Source organism: Vanellus vanellus, assembly GCF_965231255.1.
Source record: "Vanellus vanellus genome assembly, chromosome: 4".
NCBI lineage: Eukaryota > Metazoa > Chordata > Aves > Charadriiformes > Charadriidae > Vanellus > Vanellus vanellus.
In genome coordinates, this window is record NC_138909.1 from 19,630,304 (window position 1) to 19,657,294 (window position 26,991).

General features: G+C 45.4%; 1 protein-coding gene across 1 annotated transcript; it reads left to right on the forward strand.

The window, feature by feature from the left end:
• On the forward strand, positions 1-26,897 carry LOC309671263 (AF4/FMR2 family member 1-like). Its single transcript, XM_082482469.1, has 14 exons — positions 1-120; positions 252-289; positions 1,724-1,886; positions 5,770-6,060; positions 8,650-8,720; positions 12,219-12,465; positions 17,985-18,076; positions 19,054-19,117; positions 19,962-20,098; positions 21,290-21,361; positions 21,982-22,075; positions 22,178-22,221; positions 23,600-23,829; positions 26,533-26,897. The coding sequence occupies exons 1-14, from the start codon at positions 22-24 to the stop codon at positions 26,652-26,654; spliced, it is 1,764 nt and encodes a 587-aa protein (XP_082338595.1). The 5' UTR covers positions 1-21; the 3' UTR covers positions 26,655-26,897.
• Positions 26,898-26,991: the final 94 nt, after the last annotated feature.

The following is a 26,991-nucleotide window of genomic DNA, read 5'->3' on the forward strand; positions in this document are numbered from 1 at the left end:
TTCAGTGTCTGCTGCTTGAAAATGTGTCTGCCTTGGCTGATATTTATCTTCTGGTTGTCTTTCAGAATGCTCCAGGACGACCTGCAGCTCAGTGATAGTGAAGAGAGTGGTGACGACCAAGTCAGTTTTAGATGTTTTATACACTAGGCACACAGACATCCCTTTAAATCACCACAACTTGTTGCGTTGCTCCGAGTTCCTTACGCTAACCTTTCCTCCCCCTCTCCTCTTTGTTTTTGTGAACAAAACAGGTTGTTGAAAAGCCACCTTCTTCACTTGCTCCTCCAAGGTACAGGTTTGTTCCCAAACTACTAGCTAGACCAAATAAGGAGGAAAACCAAAACTACTTTTTGTATATGGGGTAGATAGGTAAGGGTTCCTGGTTTCTCTTGTAGACACAGGCTTTTGTTTCTAGCTGCCTGAAGCTGCTTTTGAAAATTGGCTTGTGGGGGGTTTTACAGAAAGCTCCAATTGGAACTGAGTAATCCAGTCATGCTGGATTTTGCCTGTGAACCATAATTTTATTTCCCCAGCTGTTCTCTTTTTTTTCTCCTCTTCCCGTCCACCACTGTGTATGTAGATCACGCCGGAGCTAATGGGATTTTCAGTTGTAGTAGTGATGGATGTGAATCCAGTTTTAGTTTGGAAGGAGGCCCAAAACAGCCAAGTGAGTGAAGAACAGGAAACGGTTAAGTAGACTCATTGAGGCTGTTTCAGCTCCCTGATAAGGCAGCTGATTGTAAGCAGCTCCTGCCATGTATTGTTAGTCAGAAGCAATATTCAAGGTAGACTCAACAGCCACATGCCAGCATTAGAGGAAGAAAGGTGGAGAAGCCCAGAATTTTTCCTACAGGAGAGCACTGACAGACATTTTTGGCTTGATATCTGTATTCTTCAAGCACAGGGTAATGGTCGACAAAGTCAGACATGCAGAAGGGCATGCCGATTCTTGGCATGATTTCTGCGTCTCTGCAAGCTCTTGAAATAGAGTGTTCTCTTGAGATCAGTCTGGATCAGCAAGGAGCTTGCCTCCAAGTAATACAAACGTGTTGATGCTGATATGGGAAACAGTTTTCAAAGTAAAAAAAATAATAATAAACCCAACATTTTGATTTTGTAAGCCCATTTCAAAGCAAAAAGAAGCTGTGCATCAAAGTCGTGGCTCTCCCTCACTTCTATTCATTCCCATTGTCAGTGCTGGAGGAAAACACTTTTGAGTAGGGGAGGGTGTTGAAAAAAAGCCGCTGCTTGACATGGCTGTTAACGAAACAGTTACAGCACCTTGACCAAGTAACACAGATGAAGTGAAAAGGTGAAGGGGAGAATACAAAAAAGAGAAACCATCCTGGAATGTGTGTTTCCATCTTGTTAGCCTTTATTGGAAGTTTTTCTTTTGAGGGTTGGGGCTGTCAGAAAAGCACTTGTCAGTTTCAGTTGTTTTTTAAACTTTGGTTGGCTAAATGCTGCTTCATAGTGTAGCAGTGATGTCCTGCTTATGTATTTGTCTGACTGGGTTGGAGTTGAAGGTTTTATTATTTCCAGAGGTTTTTTATTCCGGTGCTTTATCTTTTGGGTATGGCAATGTATTCCTTTGGCCTTCTCCCATCTCCGCTCACTGCCAAAACATGGGGTTTCAGTTTTACTTTTGAATCTTGCCGTGTCAATATAATAAGTAACCTTCGCCCATGCTGCTTTCTAATGTTAGCTCATGGTGGTCTAGCAGTGCCCTACAGTCCCAGCCCAAGAGTGTGGCATCAGCACATTCCAGCAGCTCGGAGTCAGGGAGCACCAGTGACTCAGACAGCTCTTCAGACTCGGAGACCACCTCAGAGAGCACCTCCAGTGACAGTGAAGCAAACGACCCTGCGAGAGCGTCAGCGCCTGAGGTGAATATTAAAATAAAATGTAGAGGCTGCTTAATACAGCCTCTTGCTTCAGACTCTCTGCTGCCTGAATGCAGTCAGGACAGGAGACCTGAAATAACGTCATCATTCATGTGTCCCCTTGACATCTTTGCTTCATCATCAGACTTTTTTGCCCTTTGCTTCCCTTCTAGAGTTTGTCAATTAAATAATCCTTAGTAACAGCATAATTAGACTTTTACGTGCCTAACCTTGAAGTGTTCCCCCTTCTACTTTGGCATCGTTGTCTAGCACTCCTGGAGGAATTAGTGTCATCGCTGGGGAGACACAAGTAAGGCACAGATGAGAAGCACGGCTTGTCTGGGATGTTTGGGGTGCACCTCTGCCCATGCAGGTTTTCTGAGTGCTGAGGCTGTGGGCTGGTTGAGGGTGAGACCAATTTCCTGATATGTGAAGAAGAGCCGCTGCCTCCCTGCAGCTCCTGTGCGTGAATGACAGATTCAGCTTCTCCCAGATCGCAGCTGAAGTGATCAGACCTGCAGGAAGGGCTGGAATATGCTTAGACTTCCTACTGTTTAATTTGCCTCAGATAGTGCTTCACTGGCATTTCTGAGGCTTTTATTGGGAAAAGCAGACAAACAGAACTTGGTGCCGTAAAGTTTCATAATGGAGACCGTGCATTTTTTAAAAATCTGCTGGAGAAGTGCTCATGTCCCATGGTTTCAAACAGTTCCTCCAGCTTGCCGAACATTCTCAGGCCAGTGGGAACTGCATGGTTATATCTTATGAACCACAGCTGGTGTAAATTAAGTTGCTGACGGTTTTGAGGTACTTTCACAAAGCCCAGAAACCTTGTAATTTATTTCTCCTCCCTCCCCTAGCCCTAGCTTTCCTTTCTTTTGCTTTAGAAGCACATGAAAGGGAGAATTTTATGTGCAGAAAACAAGTTTTGAGAAGGCATAGCTTTTCTTCTCATATCTAATACACTTCACCTTCCAGCAGTTCAGTTACGGAGTTTGCCTTCTGCAATGCGGTTGTCTTTGGAAGGAAACATATTATACTTCTACTCTTTTACCCAATCCTGCCTGCTTTGTTTTGAAAATACTGGATTGCAAGATCCTTCTCGCTCTAGTGAAATCCTAGCTATTTGCCATTGACCATCTTATCCTTTTTTATTCAGCAAACTGTTCATCCATGGTGCTCAAGGAGCAAATTATTGCACATGGCCCATTTGTTTATAGTCAGTTCTTCACATGCAAAAGCACAGACTTGAAGACCTATAGGCAATAGTTCCTCCTTTTTTTTTTTTTTTTTTTTTTGAAGTCTCTTACTATTCTTTGTGTTTGGAAAACCTAAGGAAAGCCCGTATGATGGTGTAGATCACAAACAAGGTAACCAATGGTAGAAGGTGCTAGAAAAGGATCAGAGTATGCCACTGTCTGCTAGCTACCTACATTATGAACTGAAGTTTGCTAAGTATTTTGGCCACGTTTGTATAGTGTTTAAATTAAAAAAATGCTCTTTGGTGGCTAATGAGTTAAAATTCTAATGAAAACAAAGCTGATTTGTGTTGTCTGAAAACTATAATGGAATTTGTGGTTTAATTTTTCTTACGACCCCACGGTAAAACCAAACTGGTTTTTAAACCAGGTTTCTAGATTGACTCTCTGAAACACAGTTGAAGACATGTTTTGTTTATCCACATGTTCTACAGTGAGTTGAGTCTGGATAGAGAAGAAAATTGTGGTAGAAGGGATTCATTAGTCTTGGAAAACCTTTCAGGCTTTCTCTTTTTGGGGAAGAGTTGTGGGACTTCTGAGAAGGGAGAGTTGTGACTGGGGAGAATCGGTAAGGGCAGGAGTGTAACTGTGCCATGATGGTGCCCAAATAATGAGCTACACATTTAAGTGATGCTGACCCATACGTGGTGTTTTCAGAACAGGCCCCAGAGAATAATGCTCCTGCTTTGCAGTTTCTGTTGTCTTTTTTTAGGGTTAGTTGGGTTTGCTTTTCATAGAATCATAGAATGGCTTAGGTTGGAAGGGACCTTGAAGATCATCTAGTTCCAATCCACCTGCCATAGGCAGGGACACCTCCCACTAGACCAGGTTGCTCAAAGCCCCATCCACCCTGGCCTTGAACACCTCCAGGGATGCAGCTTCCACGACTTATCTGGGCAACCTGTTCCAGTGCCTTCCACCCTCAAAGTGAAAACTTTATTCCTAATATCTAATCTAAATCTAACTTCTTCCAGTTTAAAGCCATTCCCCTTCATCCTATCGCTACATGCCCTCCTAAAAAGTTCCTCCCCGTCTTTCTTGTAGGCCCCCTTTAGATACTGAAAGGCTGCTATAAGGTCTCCCCAGAGCTTTCTTTTCTCCAGGCTGAACAACCTCACCTCTCTCAGCCTGTCTTCATAGGAGAGGTGCTCCAGCCCTCTGATCATCTCTCTGGTCTTTTTCTCGTAATTTGTCAGACTCCTGTTAGGTTAAGCAGGGCTTGTAGCGACCACATTACGTTATCTGACCGTGTGTCCTGGTTTGAGATAGAACAAAACTAATGTTCCTTTTCAATAATTTTCCTTTTCAGTTTAGTCTGGTCTAACTGAATGCACTCTCTGAAATTAATGGTATGTTTTTCAGACAGTGTCTGCTTCTGGCAATCAAAAAGTCTGATGCTTATAGTTAGTACCAAGGAATAGTATGCCGAGAGGCTTTTGCTTATACTTATCTCTGTATCAACCAGGGTTAGCTAACTTTGTTATGTACCGAGTTGGAAGCAGAAGAGTGGGCAGGAGCGGACAGGACAGATGACCCAAAACTGACCAGCGGGGTATTCCATCCCATCTGCCTCATGCTCATTATAAAGCTGAGGGAGCAAGGGCTCAAGTTCCCTTTTCTTCAGTGGCTGGAGTCGGAGGAGGACTCTGTCTGTTCTGCCTTTGATCCTGATCTGTGTGTTCCTGCACCCAGTTCCTGTCTGCTGCTGAGTCCAGTCTGGGATTTCCCCAGTGCTGGCTGGTGACGTGATTGTCATCCTGGGAGCTCGATATTGGGTTTATATATATTTGTATATATTTCATTATTTTCTTATTAATATTATTATATTTTCTTTTTATTGTTAATATTTCATTAAAGCTGGTTTAGGGTTTTTTTTCAAGCCGTAAGTCTTTCTCCCTTATCCTCTCTCCTTTCTCTCTTCTGGGAAGGGAGAGGGGTTAATAGAAAACATCTGTCATTCATTTAGTGGCCAGCCCAGCCCTAAACTGTGACTCCAGAGGCCTTCAGACCTTGGTCATTGCTCATGCCTTGCTTGACCCAGAGGGAAGCAAGTGTTAAGTTGTGTAGGCAGAGGACTCAGAAGAGGCTGGACTTGATGCGGTAGCCATACAATTTCTTATGGTAAATGGTTTTCTTTTGGTTAAACCACAGGAGCCTGACAGCCTACCTGTCAAACTTCAATGAGATGTGATAGCTGGCACAGCCCCTTGTCCGTTTTGCTGTGTGCAAATAACTTTCCAAAAGCATTGTGAGGACAGCACCTAAACCGTTTTTACAATTGCTGCTTTTTTTAGACGTTGTCTGATTTTGCAACAATGTTGGTTAGTGGCAAACCAAGATGAAGCTTTCATGTAGACTACTCTCTTACTGGATGACAGGTAGGGCTAGCAGAGAACCAGGAGTGCTGTGCAACATATTTGATCCTGTGCAAAAACGAGGTCTGTGTTCCTGAAGTAAGTGTTCATGTGCACATACTAGAGCATCCTCACTGTCTCATGGTCTTTCACTTTCACGCCTTTTTTAACAATAAGGAGGAAATTTTACTGGGTTCTGATAAGCAGTGCTAGGATGGAAATAGCCCATAAAGGCATCAGTGTTGCATCCTTCTTTTCTCTTTTTGTCTGCAGCCTGACCCACCAACTTCTAATAAGTGGCAGCTCAACAACTGGCTGACCAAGGTGAACCCACCAGCAGTGCCAACCAAAAGTCTCAGCGAAATCGCCCATGGGGATGGATGTGAGGAGGGCCAGGAGCAGGGCGATGGCATCAGCAGCAATTCTTCCCACCAGCACGCTGAGCCGAGGGAGCCTCATCACAAAAGCTCCGGCCGAGCAGCCAGGGCTCCTCAGGACACTCATCTTCCAACCAAACACAACTGCCAGAAGTCTCCTGTGCGCACCGAGGAGCCCTCGCTCAGGCAGACTTGTCTTCCTCAAAAGAGGAAGGTGAGGGGTGGAGGGGGAGGTGGGTTTGTACAAGGGCCAAGGTGGTGTTTGAAAAACCCGTGCGGAGAGTTCATTTCTGCTTCATAGGTTGGGAGTGGACCCATTATGCTCCTCCTATAAAGGTGCTATCAAACTTCTAAAGGGAATGCGTACCAAAACTTTCCACAGATGTTTCTTGTTGATCACAAATCCCCTGCTGAGCAAATGAAAAGCCTTGTAAGCTGTCTAACAAATGCTTTGGTGGTTTAAAACATTTTTTTCTGTGTTTTCTTGAAATACTAATTTTCTCAGACACCAAAACCTCAGCCCTCCTATGTCAGAGAGGACCTTTGGGCAGCAGGCTGTGTCACAGCATGCAGCTGGCCAGCCTGCTGGGAGCATTTGTGGGTTTCTCTGCTTTCAGCCCAAGCAGAGCTTTGTAGGGCTGCAGTTCCCCCTCCCCCTGCAACTCCTTGAAAAGCAGCATAGTATCTGAAGCACCTTCCAGACTGTGGAGTCATCTGTGCTACCCATTGAGTGTCTGTTGTGGGAGAGCACCTTGCCTGCAGTTTGTGGGGGTGCCCACAGGGACAATTGACCCAGGCCACCCTGGTCTGTGGTTTTTGGTTTTGTCCATGTATGCACCTTCTGCTGCCTTTAGTCACGCAACCACAGTCTGAGTAGCGTAGTCTTTTCCTGTGTGGAATTATTTATTTCCATGAAACAGTTGTGAAGGCTTGCTTATGCAAAGAGGACTGAATTCTGCAGATGTAAACTGTGTTATTACTAGGGGTGATGGCAGCAGCCCCGTGCCTTTTACTTTTCCATAAATGCAGACTTTTGACTGAACCAGGTTCACTGATAGTAACAACCATCACTAAACCCTGCTTTGGATCTCAGCGCTTGGATAAATATGTAGAAAATGTCTTTGGTTTTCCTGGAGCTGCTGTGGTGCTAGCAGCAATGCTAATGCTTAAAAGATGCGTGTATCCACTAAGGGGATTTGTAGAGTCCTTCAGCTATAATAGTTGCTTTCCCCTGAATTCCAAGACAGACCTTTATTTAACTGCGATGGTAGCAGCTCATGAGTGTTTTTGAAAGCTAACTGCCAAAGGGGACTGTGGATATACTTCCAGCCAGCTGGTTCAGCTGCACAGAGAGTTGGCTGCAGGTGTTAAGGTGAATGGGTATTCACTGTGGACGTTTCAGTGCCTGTGTAACTTTTTGGTCCTCCTCACAGAGCAGGTGGCTTAGCATGTGTGGGTGAATTACCTTGGTTCCCACGTGGGTTTCCTTTAGTCTTGTCATTTTCTGAGCTTCCCATAGTTGTGGGGAAGAGCAGGAAAATGGTGAAGAAACTTGAGAGACCCCGGCAGTCCCCCTCCTGCAGAGCAGCAAGAGAAAGGTGAACAGGCAGTAAATCTGTTGCTGCTTCTGTTGTCTCAAAGAGCCAAGAGAGGAGCTATTTGATACTAGACGTGTCTTCCCTTGCAGCCTGAGTATCTGATTGCAGGAAAACCCTCCTAAGAGACTCAACATCTGTATTATATCAGCATGCATCAGTGTCCTTGGAGGCTCAGGCTTCATCACAGCCAGTTTGGTCAGGTGCAGCTGTCAGACATCTTTTGCGGCACTGTGGAGCTCAACCTGGGAAACAGTTTAAGGACGTGATCTAGGTGCTTGAGGCTTGCCCTGAGCACGCTGCCAGAGGTAGACTCTGTGCTGAGCATAACCCACTGAGCACCACCACAGTGACGTAAACCTGGATGTACTCGAGAGAGAGAGACAGAAAGTCCTGCAATGCTTTTGGCTGCCACCAGGCGCACTATGGGTAACGCTGACTTATCAGTGTAGTTTCTTTTACATTTTCTTGGCTTGTAGCAAATTATTCTGAAGTTTTTGATTCAGGTAAGCAGATGAGGATGCTTTGTATTGTTAAGATCTATCGAGTGCAATTTAAAAGTATTATTTATTACCTCTCTGCCTTAATGGTTCCTGTTCTTCTGGTATCAGATTCTTGTTGTTAAAACCAAAAGCCCCTGTGCATCTTGGAAATCTGAGTGATCGAACTCTCCTGTGAATGCAGTTTTTTCCTTCCCTTTCATAAGGCCTATCACAAAACACAATTGCTTGCAGTTCATGACTTTGCCAGGAGGAATCTGAATACATTTCTGTACAATTCATACTGAGTAGGAGAAAAAAAAACACACAACCATCCAGAACAGATGAAATGCTATTTTTCAGCAATGGATGTGCCTTAATTTTGATTACTGTTGGCAACAAGAGGTTTTGCGTTTCCATCCCTGCAACTACAAAATAATTAATCTATCCAAGCAAAAGTAGATAATGTCATTTTAGGATACTTGTCAGTGAGCCGGAAATCTATATCCGCTGTGCTCTGGGTTTCCACTTTGTCAGTTCCAGTATCTTATATTTTCTTTTTTTTTTTAACCAGAATCAGTCAAACTTAGATGTGTTCGTCTGTACTTTACCTGCACATTCAAAACCTGAGTGATTTTCTTTTTTTTTCTTTTTTTTTTCCTTTCTTCCTGTTAGAGGGAAGTGGAGAAGGAGATTGATAGGAAGAAAATGAAATCAGAAAAAGAAACAAAACCATTGCAGTCTTCAGCTAACAAAGACTCCCATAAATTGAAGTGAGTATACAGTGGTGGGATGGCAAAAAGATGCATAAAGCTGAGTCTTTCTCAAAAAGGTTAAGGCGAGGAACTGTATCTCCTGTGCTTATGCTTGTGAGTTTGCTTATAACTTAATGTGTCTTCTGAAACTTGATCTGCTGCAGATTTGTCTTTACATCCGGGAACCAAACATGTAGCTATGGGAATATAATTTATTCACCTTTTTATTTGTTGCAGATGTGAAGGTTGGGTGTCACTTATCTATCTTCCTCTGTCTTCTTAGCGCTGAGGATTATGGTTCTAATCATTCAAGCATAAGCTGATGTTTCAGTGGCTTGTTGTCTTCCCATACTTGGTTTACAGTGCTGCAAAAGCGTTGAATGTTGTTGCATTTGCCTTGATTTCCTACAGTTGAGATGGGAATGAAGACTTTACTATTTTAAACATGAACTTGTCCATCCTGCAGCTTATGTTGCTGCATGCTCTGATCCATGTATTACGCATAGCTCAAAAAATCTGTTTATGCTGCAAGAAGTTTAGTTGCCAGTTATGCCCATGCTGCTTTTCCTTCTAAGCTGGTAGGCAACCATTTGCACTGCTGTCTTTCAGACCAGATGCAGGAAACAAATCAGTGCAAAAGAATTTTACATTGCTTGAGTTACAAACAGTGTGGTAGACTGCCTGCCTGCGGGCTGCAGGAGTCGTTTTCCCTTCTGCAAACTACCATGGTGGTAATCTGTCAGCAGATGATTGCCCTAGATGATCTGGGAGGTGGCAGCTGTTCTGTGGGGAGTAGCATGTGCTTGTTCTGCATGATAGTTTAGGGGTTTCAGGGGATGGCAAGAGGTTGAAGATGGTTGAAGATGTCTCTGGTTGAAGATGTCCCTGCCGGGGGGAGAGGGGGAAAGTGTCGACTAGATGACCTTTAAAGGTCCCTTTCAACCCAAACTATTCTGTGATTCTAGGTGAGTAAGACTTAAGAGTTCAAGCATCAGTTATTTCTGCTTTCATGAGAAATGGAATTAGCCTTAAAATGGTTTTAAAAAGGGAGTTGGACTAAATGATCCTTAAAAGTCCTTTCCGACCCAACCCATTCTATGATACTACGAACTTCTTTTTCTTTGCCCATGTCTTCCTCATTCTGGGTTCTGCTGTCATACTTATTTTGGGGAAGTTTGTGCTCTCACTGCATGAGAAGCAGCAGAAAGCTTTTTGTCAGATTCGTGGTACTTCACATGCATTTAAAGCTCTTAGCCTTTGTAAGGTGAGAAGATGAGGTGAACGCGTTTTGCACACAGAGAAACCGAGGTGCAGACAAGTTGAGTTGCTTGATCAGATTCTTGCCGCAAACAGGTGAAATAGCTGAAAGTGTAGCCCTGAAGTCATGACTCTCGTTCCCATGACTGAGCAGAGACAGTTCTGGCAGCCTCTTGGGAAAGGATATTCTGCTAAGTGTAACTGAATGTCCATAAATTTCGACTTGGTGATTGTTGCTGTTTTCTTAATTGGACAGGTTCTGATGAAAGAAAAAAGTCATGTGTCAATGCTGATACTGTCTGCTCCCTCAGCTGCTTTTGCTGTCACCAGTGACAGGCTTTGAATTGTACTTATCGGCTGGCTGCTGGTGCACACGGTGTCTGTGCTAGGTGGGACCTGTCTTCTCCCAGCTTGACAACACAGAGGTGGATGTGATGGATATTGCAGAACTCTGGTTTCTTCCCTTGCTGCCGTGTGAGGCTGCTAAACTGGGATGCTTCAGAAGCACATAGGTGTGCAGCTCCCCCTTTCTCTAACTAAACCAACATGATGCAGTGCCAATAAGCTTTTTGCAGTGACTGGCCCAAATTTGTATATGGGTGAAACGCACAAAGCCCAATCCAGAAAACAGAGTTGTATGTATAGGTGAGTAAGGGTAGGGAGCCTTTCCCTTTTCCACTAAAATCATCTCGTTGTCTTTGTCTTTTTTGTATGTGACCTAATGGACACACAGCCAGCATGCCTTTTGAATCATGAAACTGTGGAATTTCAGATGGCCTTCATGGCCAGGAATTTCTCATTTATTCAGCATAGCATTTGCAGTGCTTCTGGTACGTCTCCTGAAACTTAACCCATAATTTGCATACCAGTGTACTGCCAGCATTTTGGCTAGCTCTTTGCTAGAGCTAATGCTTCTAGGAGCATGTCTTCAAATGGGCAGTGTCCCTGAGAGGGGAGGCTCATGCATCAGTCACGGGGCACTGCGATCAATTCCTGCTTGCTTGTTGCTTGAATTGGAGGTATTGGATTGGTATGTAGCGTTGAGGTTTGTGTCCTGACAATACGACTAAACTGCTTTTCTGCAGAGAAAACATTGACGTGCTCTTAAAGCACTGAGACTTTGGGGCTAACATTTAGTTGTATGAAGGGATACAGAAGGGCTTTAATTCTGGGGTTCACTCCTCCCTTTTGCTCAGTGAAAATGAGCACCCCTTTTAGCCGTGTTCTGGCTTGCAGAGTGGGAAGGATAAGGATGCGTTTTTGGGGAGAGAGCTGTACCAAGGTAGGGAAGCTGGGGAGCATGTGTGCAGCGAGTAGGGACTGTACCATGGGAAAAGTGGGTTGTGGAAGGCAGGAGAGGACTGTCCTGTGCACAGCAGAATGAAGCAAGATGTGCAATGTCATGCTTCGGTCTTCTCACTGGGTTTAACTTAATTTCCTGCTCTTCTGATGTTGCAATCCATGAGTTGGGATCCACTGTTCGGTGTTTTCCTGGAAACTTTGAGAAGCTGGATAAAAACGATGTAAGTGAGCAGTAGAGAAACAAGGTTTAGAGCTATCTGGTGCTGCTTAAAGCTGCCAGAGTTCCCTGGTAATCCTAACTCCGGATGATCACAAAACTGATATGCCACCGTGTTATTAAATGTGATAGCCTCTGCCATTATAAAGCACAGCATTTTAAGTCTCTCTCACCTGAATCCTCTCAACTTTATAAGTGTTGTGTGGGTGAGCTGGCAAGTCTTAAAGGAACAACTCAGTTAAACTCGGTCAAAGCATATACAGGATCAAGTGTCAGGGTGAGTATTTCTGACCATAGAAGATATCTTCTAGCATAATGGGGAGAGAGAGTCAGTGCTGCAATTCATTTGCCTTGTTGTGTGATTTGTCCCAGGGATTTTAGTTGCTGTTATTACCCCTCTCCCATTTTCAGTGAAAAGAGGCTGTGTTGGAGGGATGCCTTTTTTGCAACATCCTGATATTCTGGTTGCAAGTCCTTACTCCAAGGACAAATCTTACTCCTACTTGAAAAGAAACTTTCTTGTGTGGTGTTGGCAGCTGAGGATGTGGTATCTAATGCACAATGAAATCCCTGAAGTTTCATTTTGCTTTTGTTTGATTCTTTATGTTAACAAGTCCTCTTATACTTCCAGAGAAATTTAAACAGAATTGGTACATGAAGTAGTTTTTTTTTAAAAAACTTAGTTACGTTATATGTACACCATATTCATCCCAATTGCTGAATTCGCTTCCCATCTCCAGAGCACCAAAAGCTTTACTTGAAAACCAGAAGAGAGATCTCCTGCTACCACCACCTCTGCCACCCATGTCTCCTGCACATCCTCCACCAAAGTCAACCAAGATGGCCCAGAAGAGACCCAGAAGTGAGACTGGTGAGCTGCCTGCCATGGATAACACTGCCAGGAACAAGAGCGACCACAAGGATCCTTTGTTCTCCAAGCACAAGAAAGTGGAGAGAAATCACACTGAATTGCCAAAGGGCATCGAAGTAGGTATCCATTATAACTGGTGGGATGTTTCCTGCAACTCATGAGTGCTGTGTGATTGTCTTTAGAAATATGCTCTGAGGATATTAAAAAGGAAGGAAGATAAATGAGCCACCAAAGAAAGCTCTTTGAAGCAATTTTGCTCCTTTAATGGCTGTCTGGGACCATATGTTGCTAGCCCGAAAGCCTGCATTGTAACTTCTCTGCTGACTTTCCATCAGCTGTTTTCATTTCACCAGTGAACAATGGTGTAAAGGGATGACCGTGTAAAAACCCAAGGCAAGAGAATCATGTTTATGGTAGTAACCGTTTCTGACTGTAGGCGACTGCAAGTACAATATTGGCGTAAAAATAAGTGTGTTTACAGAAAGGAGTGGATTGCTTCAAAGTAAGAAACAAGCAACCTGTGGTTTTGGCTGCAGCTTGGATATAAGGTTTTGTGGCTTGCTTACAAAATTATTAATGATCCTTGCAGCTGGATCTTTGCATTTTTTTATTAGAAAATTCAATTATATTCCTGTTTTCTGGTGGCTGGGGGTGTGTGGTCTAGTCTGTTGTTGTGTGTGTTAGGCCAGATTCTGCACACTGTATTAGCTGGCTTCTAACTGCTTGCTTTTTCCTGATAATGGAGTGAGTAACAGAGAATCAACAGTTGCTGTGTGGTTAAGCTGGAATAAGTGTGAATGGATATTACCCATTCCTGCCTTGGCTAGTGGCCATGAAAAATGTGGTCAGTCGGTCAAACTCGGTCAGTCGCCGAGGAGATCAGCTCCAGTGAAGGTCAGGCCTCACTGGGGAAGGGGATGGCGGCGGATCGGGCTGGCAAAGGGCTCTTCTGAGGGCTCTTGTAGCCGGGAAAAGCGGCTGGCGCGTGCTGGTGCCGGAGCCGGCAGCTCGGGGGCGGGCTGCTGACGCGGCAGGGGCGGAGCCAGCGTCACCCGCGGCAGTTCTAAACGGGCTGCTCAGGAGCGCAGCGGCCGCGCGGGCAGCTGGTGGGCGTCACCCCGGGCGTCACCGAGGTGAGAGTGGGCAAACAGGGCGCAGCTCTTCTGACGGTAAGTTACTAAAAAACTCTTTACCCGGCCAGAACGTCATGGTAAGAACTCGGCAGAAAACCATGGCTTTCCTGAGCTCTACACCGAGCAGCTCTGAGGTGGCCACCCAGACAGAGCTAGCGTGGCAACATGCTGCCACCCAGGGGTCGGGCTGTAGGGAGTGCCCTTCTCTTGCGCCGGTGTTGAATAGTGACGGTGAGCAGGCCTGTGGGCGGTGTGCCCAAGTAGAGGAACTCCTTCAGCTAGTGATGGAGCTCCGTGAGGAGGTAAGCCGCTTAAGAAGTCTAAGGGAAAGTGAACAGGAGATAGATAACTGGAGTCACACTCTGTCTTCCCTGAGAGAAGCACCCCAGGGAGACCGAGCTCCGCATACAATGAACCCCACACCCTCTAGCATTGTGTCTGAATGTGGAGATTCAGAAGACAGGGGCCAGTGGCAACAAGTCCCCACTCGTCGTGGCAGGCGTGCCTCCCAGGTTACCCCCACGCCATCCCAGGTGCTGTTACAGAACAGATACGATGTTCTTGAAAGGGAAGAGGAGGATGACAATAACTGTGGCTTGCCAAACATTGAGTTGCCACTGAAGCCAAGACAGATTACACCTCATATAACGACATCATCATTTAGGAAAGAAAGACGGGTCCTTGTAGTAGGGGACTCGATTCTGAAGGGAGTGGATGGTCCCATATGTAGACCGGACCCAATCTGTAGGGAGGTCTGCTGTCTTCCTGGGGCCAGAGTTAAGGCTATCCGGAGGAAACTCCCTAGCCTAGTCAGGCCTACTGACTACTACCCTTTATTGATCTTTCAGTTAGGTAATGATGAAATTCTAGGAAGGAGCCTGAGGGCGATGAAGAGAGACTTCAGGGCCCTGGGACGGCTAGTTAGGGGATCAGGAGCACAAGTAGTGTTTGCTTCTATCCCAACAATTGCACAGATGGATGGGAAGATTAACAGGAAATATCAGCTGATCAATGCCTGGCTCAGAGACTGGTGTCGTCGGCAGGATTTTGGGTTCTTTGATCATGGGCTGCTTTTCAGGACACCAGGCCTTCTGGCAGCAGATGGAAAAAGCCTGTCTCAGAGGGGGAAAAGGGTCTTAGGGCAGGAGTTGGCGGGGCTCGTTGACAGGGCTTTAAACTAGGTTTGAAGGGGGATGGGGATAGATCCAAGGTTGCTAGCAAAAAGCCTGAAAGTGGGGTGCTGGCACTAGACTTGGAAAAGACAGGGGGCGTAACCGGGCTCCTTAGGAAGATGTCTGGGGATGGCAGAACTTCAGCTCCCTCCAGTAAAAAGGAGAAAGGACCAATAGCCCAGCTGAAGTGCTTATACACTAATGCACGTAGCATGGGCAACAAACAGGAGGAGCTGGAAGCCATTGTACACCAGGGTAATTACGATGTAGTTGCCATCACAGAAACATGGTGGGATGACTCGCATAGCTATAGTGCTGCCATGGATGGCTATAGACTCTTCAGGAAGGATAGGCAAGCGAGGAGAGGCGGGGGGGTGGCCCTGTATGTCAGGGAGTGTTATGAATGTCTTGAACTAAATGATGGTGATAATGAGATTGAGTGTTTATGGGTAAGGATCAGAGGGAAGGCTAACAAGGCAGATATTGTAGTAGGAGTCTGTTATAGACCGCCCAACCAGGATGAGGAGGCTGATGAAATATTCTATAAACGGCTGGGAGAAGTCTCAAGATCGCGAGCTCTAGTCCTCGTGGGAGACTTCAATTTGCCGGACATCTGCTGGGAATACAATACAGCAGGGAGGGAACAGTCTAGAAAGTTCCTGGAAGGTACTGGGGATAACTTCTTAACACAACTAGTGAAAGAGCCAACTAGGGAAGGTGCCCTGCTGGATCTGTTGTTTGTAAACAGGGAAGGTCTTGTGGGGGGTGTGATGGTCGGAGGCCGTCTTGGCAACAGTGACCATGAAATGATAGAGTTCTCAATTCTGGGAGAAGCAAGGAAGGGGGTCAGCAGAACTGCCACCTTGGACTTCTGGAAAGAGGACTTTGGGCTCTTCAGGAGCCTGGTTGACAAAGTCCCCTGGGAGGCAGTCCTCCAGGGCAAAGGAGCCCAGGAAGCCTGGATGTCTTTCAAGACGGAAGTCCTAAGGCGCAGGAGCAGGCTGTCCCCGTGTGCCGTAAGACAAGCCGTCGGGGAAAAAGACCGGCCTGGCTAAGCAGGGAGCTAGTGTTGCAGCTTAGGGAAAAAAAGAGGATATACGGCCTTTGGAAGGAAGGGCAGGCCACCCAGGAGGATTACAAAGAGGTAGTAAAGCGATGTAGGGAAAAAATCAGAAGGGCCAAAGCTCAGCTAGAGCTAAACCTGGCTTCTGTTGTCAAGGACAACAAAAAAAGTTTCTATAAATATATTAGCGATAAAAAGAGGACCAAGGATAATATCTGTCCTCTAGTAGATGGGGCTGGTAACGTAGTAACCAAGGATGAGGAAAAGGCTGAGGTACTTAATGCCGTCTTTGCCTCAGTCTTCAGCAGTAGGACCAGTTGTTCCTTGAATTCCCCGACCCCTGAGCTAGAATACAGGGATGGGGAGCAGAGTGAAGCCCCTGTAGTCCAAAGGGAAATGGTGAGGGACCTGCTTCAGCACCTGGAGGTGCACAAATCTATGGGGCCGGATGGGATCCATCCAAGGGTGCTGAGGGAGCTGGCGGAAGTGCTCACCGGCCCACTGTGCATCATTTATGAACAGTCCTGGATAACCGGGGAGGTCCCAGCTGACTGGAGGTTGGCAAATGTGACGCCCATGCATAAGAAGGGCCGGAAGGAGGATCCAGGGAACTACAGGCCAGTCAGTCTGACATCGGTGCCTGGGAAGGTCATGGAGCAGATCATTCTCAGTGCCATCACACGGCACATGCAAGAGAACAGGGTGATCAGGCCCAGTCAGCATGGCTTTGTGAAAGGCAGGTCATGCCTGTCAAACCTGATCTCCTTCTATGACAAGGTGACCCACTTGGTGGACGAGGGAAAAGCTGTGGATGTTATCTACCTGGATTTTTGCAAGGCTTTTGACACCGTTTCCCATAGCATTCTCCTGGAGAAACTGGCTGCTCATGGCCTGGACAGGTATACTCTTCGCTGGGTAAAAAACTGGCTGGATGGCCGTGTCCAGAGAGTGGTGGTAAATGGAGTTAAATCCGGTTGGTGTCCAGTGACGAGTGGTGTCCCCCAGGGATCGGTGCTGGGGCCCGTTCTCTTTAATATCTTTATCAACGATCTGGATGAGGGGATCGAATGCACCCTGAGTAAGTTCGCAGACGACACTAAACTGGGGGGGCGTGTTGATCTGCTTGAGGGTAGATTGGCTCTGCAGAGGGATCTGGACAGGCTGGACAGATGGGCTGAGGCCAATGGTATGAGGTTCAACAAGGCCAAGTGTCGGGTCCTGCACTTGGGTCACAACAACCCCATGCAGCGCTACAGACTGGGGGCGGAGTGGCTCGAAAGCTGCCTGGCAGAAAAGGACCTGGGGGTGTTGGTGGACAACCGGCTGAGCATGAGCCAGCAGTGTGCCCAGGCAGCCAAGAAGGCCAACACCATCCTGGCCTGCATCAGGAATAGTGTGGTGAGCCGGACTAGGGAAGTAATCATCCCCCTGTACTCGGCACTGGTGAGGCCTCACCTCGAGTACTGTGTTCAGTTTTGGGCCCCTCACTACAAGAAGGACATTGAGGTGTTGGAGCGTGTCCAGAGAAGGGCTACAAAGCTGGTGAAGGGTCTGGAGGACAAACCTTATGAGGAACGACTGAGGGATCTGGGGTTGTTTAGCCTGGAGAAGAGGAGGCTGAGGGGAGACCTTATCACCCTCTACAACTACCTGAAAGGAGGTTTTAGAGAGATGGGAGCTGACCTCTTCTCCCTGGCGACAAGTGATAGGACAAGAGGAAATGGGTTCAAGTTATGTCAGGGCAGGTTTAGATTGGATATTAGGAAGCATTTTTTCACTGAAAGGGTTATTAAACATTGGAATAAGCTGCCCAAAGAGGTGGTGGATTCACCATCCCTGGAGGTGTTTAAGAAAAGGGTAGATGAGGTGCTTAGGGACATGGTTTAGGAGTGGTGGTGTTTTTATCAGGGTAGGTTAATGGTTGGACTTGATGATCTTAAAGGTCCCTTCCAACCTCACTGATTCTATGATTCTATGATTCTATGCTGTCTTAGCCATTGTGCAAGCAAACCTGTGACTTAATTTCTCAATGCTTGGGAAAAGTTTGAGTGGTATTAAGCCTTACCAGCAGTCAGGTAAGAAGCCAAGTTTCTATTTCTGTTATTGGATGGGGTGCTGGGGAAGAAGGTAAGAAGATGGTGAGAACCTGGAGAGTAAACTGTGCCTGGGACAACTAAATCTTTTCTCTTGAAATTTAGGAAAGCCAGGCTTTGGAATTGATTTAGATGTACCTCTCTAACCAGCTTTATCTCTGCTCTGTTTTTCAGGGATCTGTAGGGGATGTCACAAATCCTTTCCCAGTGCCTTCTTTGACGAATGGTACCTCCAAGTCAAGGAGACCTCAACTCAACTTTGAAGAGTAAGTTGTTGTTTTACACCCCTTGTCTGTACTTTCTGAAGACACCAGGCAAGCCTGGCCCTGCAGCCGCCCTGGCTTCTGCTTCCTAATGAGCCCTTCTTTTGGGAGGAAAGAGAGAGGAAGAGATGTCTGAGACCTGCCCTGTACTGTCTTCTCATGCCTGGGACTTACTCCACCCCCCACAAAGCAAAGGTCTCATTACAACAGTTCTTGGCTTGAGGGAAGCTACTCTGGAAATTAGGTACTTTTTAACTCTGAGAGGTGTCTCATGCCTGCCAACAAGTGATGGGTTTTGATTTATGTGTTTCTTGGCAAGCGGCAAATTCCTCTGTGACAAGGTGCTGGGCAGGCAGCTGACTTTATCTTGAGAGGGCATGACTCACTCGTTAGTGTACAGGTGGCTGTGTGCCATTTGCACGGTGAATAGATTATCCCAGTGCACAGAAATGTGTGTCATGATTGAGACCCAAGACCTGTAGAAGCCTTGGTGACCGTATGTCTTGTAAGCAAATAGCTCGAATGCAAGCTCTCTTGGTCCAAGATGACAGTGTGGTACTGCAGAGTTTACTGTATGTTTCAATCAGAATGTGTTTGTGGTATTGTACTTGAGGAACGGCAGGAGATCACACAACTACTGTCTTTCCATGGGAGCAAAGAAGTAAACTTGGCCTCATAGTAACCTAACTTCTGGTGGATTTTTATTTCAAAATGTAAGTTTTCAATGTCATTCTAACATACATTTTTTAAGAAATCAATTAACTTTATCTGTGCGTTCAGCTGCTGCGTATTTCTGAACAGGCAGACAACATTCATTTAGTGATTATCATAATTGTAAGGTGTGTTTGATAAGACTGTAACAGGCTTACCAAAACACGATGTTTGGACTCATAGCATCCTATAGATCTGAAAGTAAAATTGATAATTATCCCCCCCTTTTTCTCTGCTTTCTGTTTTTCCACTCTCTGTCCCCAATTCAGACAGCATCCGACAGAATACTACATAGAAGAGGCCAAGAGGCTGAAGCACAAAGCTGATGCAATGGTAAGTCCTGGCCCTGTGCTAAAATGTTAACCATCTCTTGCATTCGGACCAAATACCTGTGTGCATGTGAATAAGATTCGCTCGCTAACATTACTTCCATACTCGGAGTACGTTCAAGTTATATGTGGGGAGGCTGTCTTTATTTGCCAAATGTTCAGACATTTCCCTCTGTTGTAAAGACATCTAGGGAATATGCCTGGAGAACGGGATTTGGAATTGACATTGCCTGAGGTTAGCAGGCCTGTTTGCTTTGCAGAGCTATCACGAAGTCCTCGGAAAATACAAGGAACAGTTAGTTTTAAGACAGTTTACTCTGAAACATCAGGATCCTGACAGTAATTGTGTTGCTGGTGAACAAGACTTGGAAGTGCCCTTTGTGGAATGTGACTGACTTTCTCCACTGTGTGCAGTTTAACAGTGTGTATGAATGAGCGCTTTTTTTTATTGTTAATTATGGCTCAGTCAGATAATGTACATTTGCTAATTGTCATTTACTTGTGAAAACGAAGTGGGGGAATACTGCAGAGGAAAAGCCTCATCTGCCTCTCATGAGGCAGGCCTCCAAGACCAGAAAATAATATCCAAGAAAAGTGAAGATGGTGAATTACTGGAGGAAAACATTGAGCAAGAGGAAGAGATACAAATAGCCAGAGCACACAAAGCTGATGACTGGGCCCACATTAGGGCTACTGCTGAGAACCCTTTAATTATCTCCTGGAGGCCCGACTTGCATCTTTTTCTTTCTTGAAATCCTGCCTAACTAGGGAGAAAAAAAGGAAATCAGGTACACTTGAGAGAAGTAGTTTTTGTCTTAGTCTAAAAATGAGAATTTTCTTCCCAATAGACCGACAAGACTGGAAGGGCCTTTCAGTACCTAGATGCTGCCCTCTCCTTCATTGAATATGGGATTGCCTTGGAATCAGATGCATCAGCACCAAAATCAGCTCACAGCCTATTCAGCGGCACCATAGATCTCATCAAGTAAGCGGTTTTCAAAGTGCAATGGTTAGGCAGCGTGTTTGGAGGGGAAGGGTTAGTTGCATTGCTTGTTTGCAACTGTGGCCAGTTTGGATTCCCACCATGGAGCAGAGTTCAGGTTGCTGTACAAGCACGAGAAAGACCATCCGGAGGCATCAGAGGCAAATCCTTTGAAGTGCTTCAGCATTGCTTATCAGAAGAAGTAGGCACCGTGTCCTCCTCAGCATTTGAGCCTTGCAGCTGAGGTACACCAGAGGATGCTGGTTATGACAATCAAGGCCATGAAGGAGTTTTTACTTCATACAGGTCTGAAGTTGCTTTTGCATGTGAGCTCAGTAGTATTTAAATTAAAAAAAAGCAAAGCAAAGATATAGCATGTGGAAGAACAGTTTGTGTCCCAAAGGTCTTGTAGCTTGATTGAAGGCAGACTTTGCTGGTTTCTCCCATGTGTCTTTCTACTAGTACACTTTATTGAGGTTTCTTTTAGCAACCTTCCCCATTTAGTTTCACAACCATTGTAGATGCACGTAGATAATATGACGTATACAAGCAGCACAACCCAAGCAACCATGTATTGGGTAGAAAAGAGGCAGGTATCGGTTATTCATACCGAAATTACAGGTTATATGAGTGTTTTTGAGAGCTGATTTGACTTCTTGCCTTAGAGCTGAAACAGCTGTCAGGTTTGTTTTTTTTTTTTTTTGTGGTAGACTTCAAACTTTTTAAATTACATTGTTTGCTTTGTGGTCTTGATGGACTGTATTTCCAAGATGCTGTTGTTGCTTTATTTTCATAAAGGAGACTTGCTTGTTTGTTGTTAGCCAAAAGAAACATTTCGACTAAGATGTCTGTCTTGTCCAGAAACAATTGAATTAATATTTCACCTTCAGTAGTAGGGGCACCTCTTCTGGGTCCCAGGCCTGTAAGTTAGCGTGTAATCACTGTAAGAGGAGAGTGGGTCGCATAAGGGGTCACATCTGTTCGTGCTGCGTGGAAAACAACGCATTCTGAGACAGTACTCTGCTCAAGATCATACAAAGCACTCAGTGCCAGGACTTAAGAAGTCAAGGCAGGTTTAGGTTTCATGACTTTTGGACTGATGTTAGAGATAACGGCATGCACTGTTTTTTCAGAAACAGCAGGACTTCAGAGCACTGATGGCTGACAAGATTCTGTTTTTTTTTGTTTCCTTAGATTCATCATGACATTGAAATCCTTTACGGACTCCTCAGCATCTTCACATGAAAAAATCTTTGCCGTGTTTTGGTTTGTAACTGTTTTTCTCTGCCTTCCTATTCTGTGTTTAGACTCGATAGAGTGAAAGACCCACTACTTTCAGGGGCAAAGGAATGAGTTAAATGGGAATCAGAGTTCCACAAGGGAAAAAACCCCCAGAATAAAAACCAGAATGAACTGGAACATCTCTAAAGTGAGCCACATTATCACAAGGGACCACATGTGGAAGGCACAGGCTCTAAAATTTGATCTGCTGGTAACCTGAGAGCACACAAAGGCTTTCACCTAAGGTGAAAGAATGCAATTTGGCTGCCCATGTTTGAGCCATGTAACTGAAGCTGTCACTGAACATAGCTGAGGCACTTCTGGACAGGGGTTTAACGGGCCTGTTGCACCTATAAGAGGTCGGGCACCTGTTTGAATATAACACCAGACATGGCCCGCCCTTGTTTTGTTTTGTGTTTTTTTTTCGCCTTGTGATTTTTTCACAGGGTCCTTTTTTAAGATGAGCAGGAGGAGGAGAAATTCTGAGCTTTCTTGACTTTGCAGTACGGCTGATGTGTGCCTGCCTCTGTCCCACAAGGCTGATGACTGCTGAGCAGGCAGCAGCGAGCATGAACACTGACGCTTGGGTGTGTTTCTGTTCACAGCATGCGCTGCCAGTCCATTCTGCACATGGCAATGTTTCGTTACAAAAAAGACACTGCAATCAAGTATTCCAGGATCCTGAATGACCACTTTAAGGTAGGGCACAGATATTACCAATCTGCCAGCTGAATGGCTGCGGCAGTTACTGATGTTGGCCGAATAGCCCAAAACTGACAAGAGTTCTGTTCCTTACTGCAGAGTTCTTCCAGAGTAACACAAGCACCTTCTCCATGTGTTGCAAGGTAAGATTTAAAAATACATATGTTGTAATGTGTCTGTAAGGGTGTGAGTGAAAACAGTAGCCGGAATATTTGAGTTGCTAACTGCATTTGAGAGCGCCTCACCTCTCGCTCTTTCTTGCCACCTGAAATCACACTGTTAGGGGGCATGAGTATTTTTCTTCTCTCTCTTTCCTGTCTTTTCTCGTTGGAAAGGGGTTGTTTTTGTGTTATGAGGTCCAGAGTTACAGCATATCAAGAAGAGCAGTTCTCCACCAGATAAGCAGATCAGAGCAAGGAAGGTATCGTCACTATGCTGTTTCAAAGCCCCTGTTGTCATCTTTTTTCTGTTAGAGATCCCTTGAGACTTAATGGGATAGCATCCCCATCTCCCTGGCCACTGTCCAGTATGATTATGCCTTCGTCCTGGGGTAGCATAACTTTGAGGTGATACTTCAATATTTGTCTCTTTAGCTTAGTCACCAATTAAGAAAAAGAAACTAATTTTCTGAGTTATTGAGCGTTTTGTCCTTTCTATGTATCTACAGCAGCGTTGCTGTGTCTGTGGCAGCAAAAGCAAAGGGCAAGCTGTCACATAACAGTGTTTCACCTGATGCCCTGCAGACTGGGCCTGTGTTTTTACGACAATGAGTAAGAAAGAGTTTTTCTGTGTGCTGTGGTAATTGCATTTGGCAGATAGCTACCTGGTTCCACGTCTGTCCCTTTTAAACTCTGCAGCTGAGAGAGGGTTGTTTGGTCTTTAATATCAATGCTGAAATTCCAGTTATTTTTCTGCTGCCTTGCACAATATAGTTTATTGGGAAGTAAATGGTCTCCCAAGAGCAGTGGTGGAAGCCCTTTCATACCAGGTACTAAAAGTTAAGTTGGTAGAAGTGGTGGGGGTGAAGTGATGTGACGAAGCCAGCCTGTGTCTGGAAGGCGGGCAGCTGACTGCATGTAACTTCCCTACATCTATAAATAAGTGTGGGTAGGCTGACCTGGCTGCTTTGACTAGCTGTCAGAAAGCTCCAGCCTCTATAAGTGGTGAGCTTCAGCATGCCTGAAATGGAAGTCGTTAGAAAGAAAACACTCAGATAATCTGGTGAAGGCTTCCACAAATAGGTGTAGATTTTGGAAGGTATGGATGGCCCTTTCTGATGTCTGGTTCTGCATTTTCTTTTGTCAAGAGGAGTCCTTAGAGTTGCAAATCACTTCAAAAAACTTGGCCTTGCACTTGAAGGACAATTACTTGTTATGTTGCTGAACACATCTCAGTTTTCAATCCTCCGCTCCATACTGCAGGCCTGGATGATAGCGGATAGCTCCTGGCATAAGATAGTCTCGTGGCAAGGCTTTTAACTCTGAAGTTAAATGTTCACAATGGTGTTTCTTTCTCCTGCAGAAGCACAGGCATGCCTTCTGCTCTTTCTCCAATGTCCTCTCCTGCCGGTTCTGTGAGTTCTCAGCCGGGATCGAATGCTAGCAACTGCAGTGGCAACAGCATTGGCTCTTCAATCACTGTCCCCTATAATATCCCAAGCATCGCCTCTTCCTATGTCAACATCACTTCCTGTATCCTCTATGCGTATGATATTTGGGAACAGGCTGATGCACTGGCCAGGAAGAATAAGGGTAAGTTTTTGCCTTCTGGCTTTTCTGTCTTGTATGTTGTGGTTATGTGTATGTTCTCGCTTAAATCCTAACACTCAACGGAGCAAACACCATACCTAAAGATCAAAGCATTAAATATGTTGAAATAGACAGCTATGGCATATTGGCAGGTTATTGGCAGAGATACTTGATGGTGATATATTGAGGAGTGTTCCAATTAAAAGGTTGTCTTGGCATCCTCAAACGTCTAAGAGCTAAGGGATGAGGGTATCAAATGCAGGAAACCAGCCAACTTGCTTCATGGTAACACAAGAAGCGTAAGGGGTTTTTTGCTGTTTGTTTTTCCCTTTGGGGCGCAGAGCTTTTCTGAGTCGGTTCACTTTCTATAAAAACAGCTTTTTGGCCTGTAGCATTGTGTTTTAGTTTGTTTGTCAAACTTCCAGGTATTTTTGTCTTGAAAACGGTGAAACTGGCTTCTCTAACAGAGGATCTGAGCAGCACTTGAATTGGAGTCCTTGCTGGGCACGTGACCAGTATTTGCCGGTAGCATTTCCTAAAATTGCTGCTACTTTTTTTATTTTACAGTTTTGTTAATAAAAAAGTTGTATTGTCCTGTGGTACAAGCAGTGGTGAGTAAGCAAAAGCCCTAGAGTGGGTGCAGTTCTATAACGTGCCATCCCACGTGGCATTTGCAGTGTCATTTTTCATCAAACACAAAGTTTTGTGAGCTACTGTGGGCAAAGGGACGTATTGCCACGGTCTGTTGGCAAACTTGCAAAAGAAAGTAACCATGATGCGCCTGGCTGAATTGTTGGAAGGCTGTAAAAGTACTCATGCTAATGAGGCAGTTACTGAAATTCAAAAGGCTTTGCAAGTCACCTTTGAATAAAGTAGCTCCAGTTGTTGGCTGTCTTCTGAGCAAATCTGTGCTCGCAGCAGCAATTCATGTGTAGTATTTTGGATTATGTCCTCAAAAGGCTGATAAAAGACTGTCACACAGAAGGCTCAGTGGATACTGCTGGTAAGCCAGAGGAATGAGTCATGGAGGAAGACCTGTAGGGGGGACAGCCTGAGCACAATCTTTCATCAATCAAGAGTAAATTCAAAACCTGCTCTGTGTTGCAGTAAATACTCTCAAGGGAGTGGATCTGTGCAGGAGAACAGTAAATACTCCTGTAGGCTTTGCATTTGCTGTCCCTGTTCAGGACGGTGGAGGAGTTCCAGTTCTGATATTTGTTGATATTTGGTGTAATGTACAGGTTCTAAGAGGTACAGAGAGTGAGTACCTAAAACTATTGAAAAGGCCACATCCTTGATTCTTTTATGCAATTCATAGGGCTTAAGAAGAAGAAGAAAGAGCAGTGGCCTTCAGCTATCAAGTTCCCTTAAATGGAGAAGTTAGTGGAAAGCAGTTAGTTATAACTGATGTCCAAGGCACTTGTGCTGAAGTGCTTTCTGGCGGGTCCAAAACTAGGTGCTTCCAGTGCAGGACCCAGCTCCTCACTTCAGAGCAGTGCGTAATTCAGATCATGAGGCTGTAACACGTTGCCTTCTGGCCTCTGATGTTCCACAGCAATGACGAGCAGAGGTTGCATGTGTGCATGTAAAGTCACTCTCCTTTCACGTGGTGCTGTGGTCACAGATCAGATTGACTTCTGTTTGCTCAGGCAGGGAGTTTGGACTCCTCGTCTCTGCTTGCAGCTCTTCTGTTCCCCATGAAGGGAATGGGTACCCATTTTGTAAACAAAAGAAGGAAAATCAGGGGAAATGCGTTTTCTGCTTCTGAATTGGAAAGTATTAGAAGGAAAGCGTTGTCTTCTCTGCTTCTGAAGAGTTCCTTGCACAGCCAAGCAGAAATTTTCAGCCTCCAGGTTCAATCTTTGTGTGTAAAAAAGTAGAGCTGAGAATGGCCAGGTTCTCAAACGGTATCTGGCAAGACGATTGAGGCTGGAGGGACTGGGGTGAGCCCGTGTTGCTGGAAGGCAGGTCACGCAGCAATGTCTTGGAAAGGTGTGATAATTTCCTGTAACTCACTGTCACCTGCCGAGATGATTGCCAGCGCAGAGCAGGGCATTTAGCCTGCCAGCACCTCCCGGCAGGTTCAGATATGCTGCAAGATCCATTTTCTGCCTGTGCCGGAGGAGGAGCACGGTGCCTGAATTTGGTGGCAGGATAGGACTCTGTTAAATCTGCCTGATGTGCCCAGCTGTAAGCAACTCAAATCAGAGCTGTATAGCCTGCCAAGCTATCCAAATTTTTAAACCTGCTCAATTGAGAAATCATGATGCCTTCGACGTTTGAGGATGGATGAAGGAGAGGGACCAGTCCAACGACAGCTGTGTGTGCTTCTGGGCATTGCTCAGAAAGACACTCGAATTTGGCCTGTTTAAAATCTGGGGGAAGCACACAGCACATGTGTGAAGACCCAAACTTTTGCCCACCTACCATGGAGTCTCGACGTCCCTTTAAACCCAGCGGTTGGGGAGGCAGTTCAGTGTATGCAGGTGTGTGTGAGTACGTTTTCCTCTCATGTGCCCTGCCTCGTGTGCTTGGTATGCTTCCCAGCCTTCTAATGTTGCTGAGCTCTTTGCATTAATGCGTTTAATGGGACTTGCCGGCTGACAGTGTGCTGCTGTTGTCGCTCCTTGCTGCCCCCTTGCCTGTCAGACATGCCTGTTACGTGAAACCAACCACATGTTTTCTCTCTCCCTACCCTTTTTCCAGAGTTTTTTGCTGAACTCGGCACAGCGACGTGCGCTCTGGCACTGAACAGTAGCATGACTGAACTGGTACGCTACACTAGACAGGGTTTACAGTGGCTGAGACTGGAAACAAATACGCCTTAACTGGTGCTCCAGGTGGTTAAGTACCTTGAACTTTTTTGCACTTTTGAAGCCTCAGAAACAGTCTGACTTGTTGAATCGTTGGATACAAAGCACCTGCAAGGGAAAATAAGTTAAGGTGGAATGGATCTGGTTACACTGGAAAAACTTTGAATGGTGTTTGTAGGGTAGCGCTTTGCTGCCTTGAAAAAGAAGAGATGGAGGAAAGCCTCGATGTTGATGGCACCTTCCTTTAAAACGACAAAGTGCAATAAATTGTCTGAATGGCTCGATGTATTGATGGTCTATAAACATTTCTATTGCGAATAACCAGCAGGACAATAATCACACATGAAGAAGT

What these genes read in the sequence shown, in the direction of transcription:
- LOC309671263 (XM_082482469.1), top strand. Translation starts at nt 22, where the DNA reads ATGTGTCTGCCTTGGCTGATATTTATCTTCTGGTTGTCTTTCAGAATG. An exon ending in AAAGACTCCCATAAATTGAA is followed by an intron (nt 8,721 to 12,218) that starts GTGAGTATACAG and finishes TCCCATCTCCAG; the next exon opens with AGCACCAAAAGCTTTACTTG. An exon ending in AATTGCCAAAGGGCATCGAA is followed by an intron (nt 12,466 to 17,984) that starts GTAGGTATCCAT and finishes TCTGTTTTTCAG; the next exon opens with GGATCTGTAGGGGATGTCAC.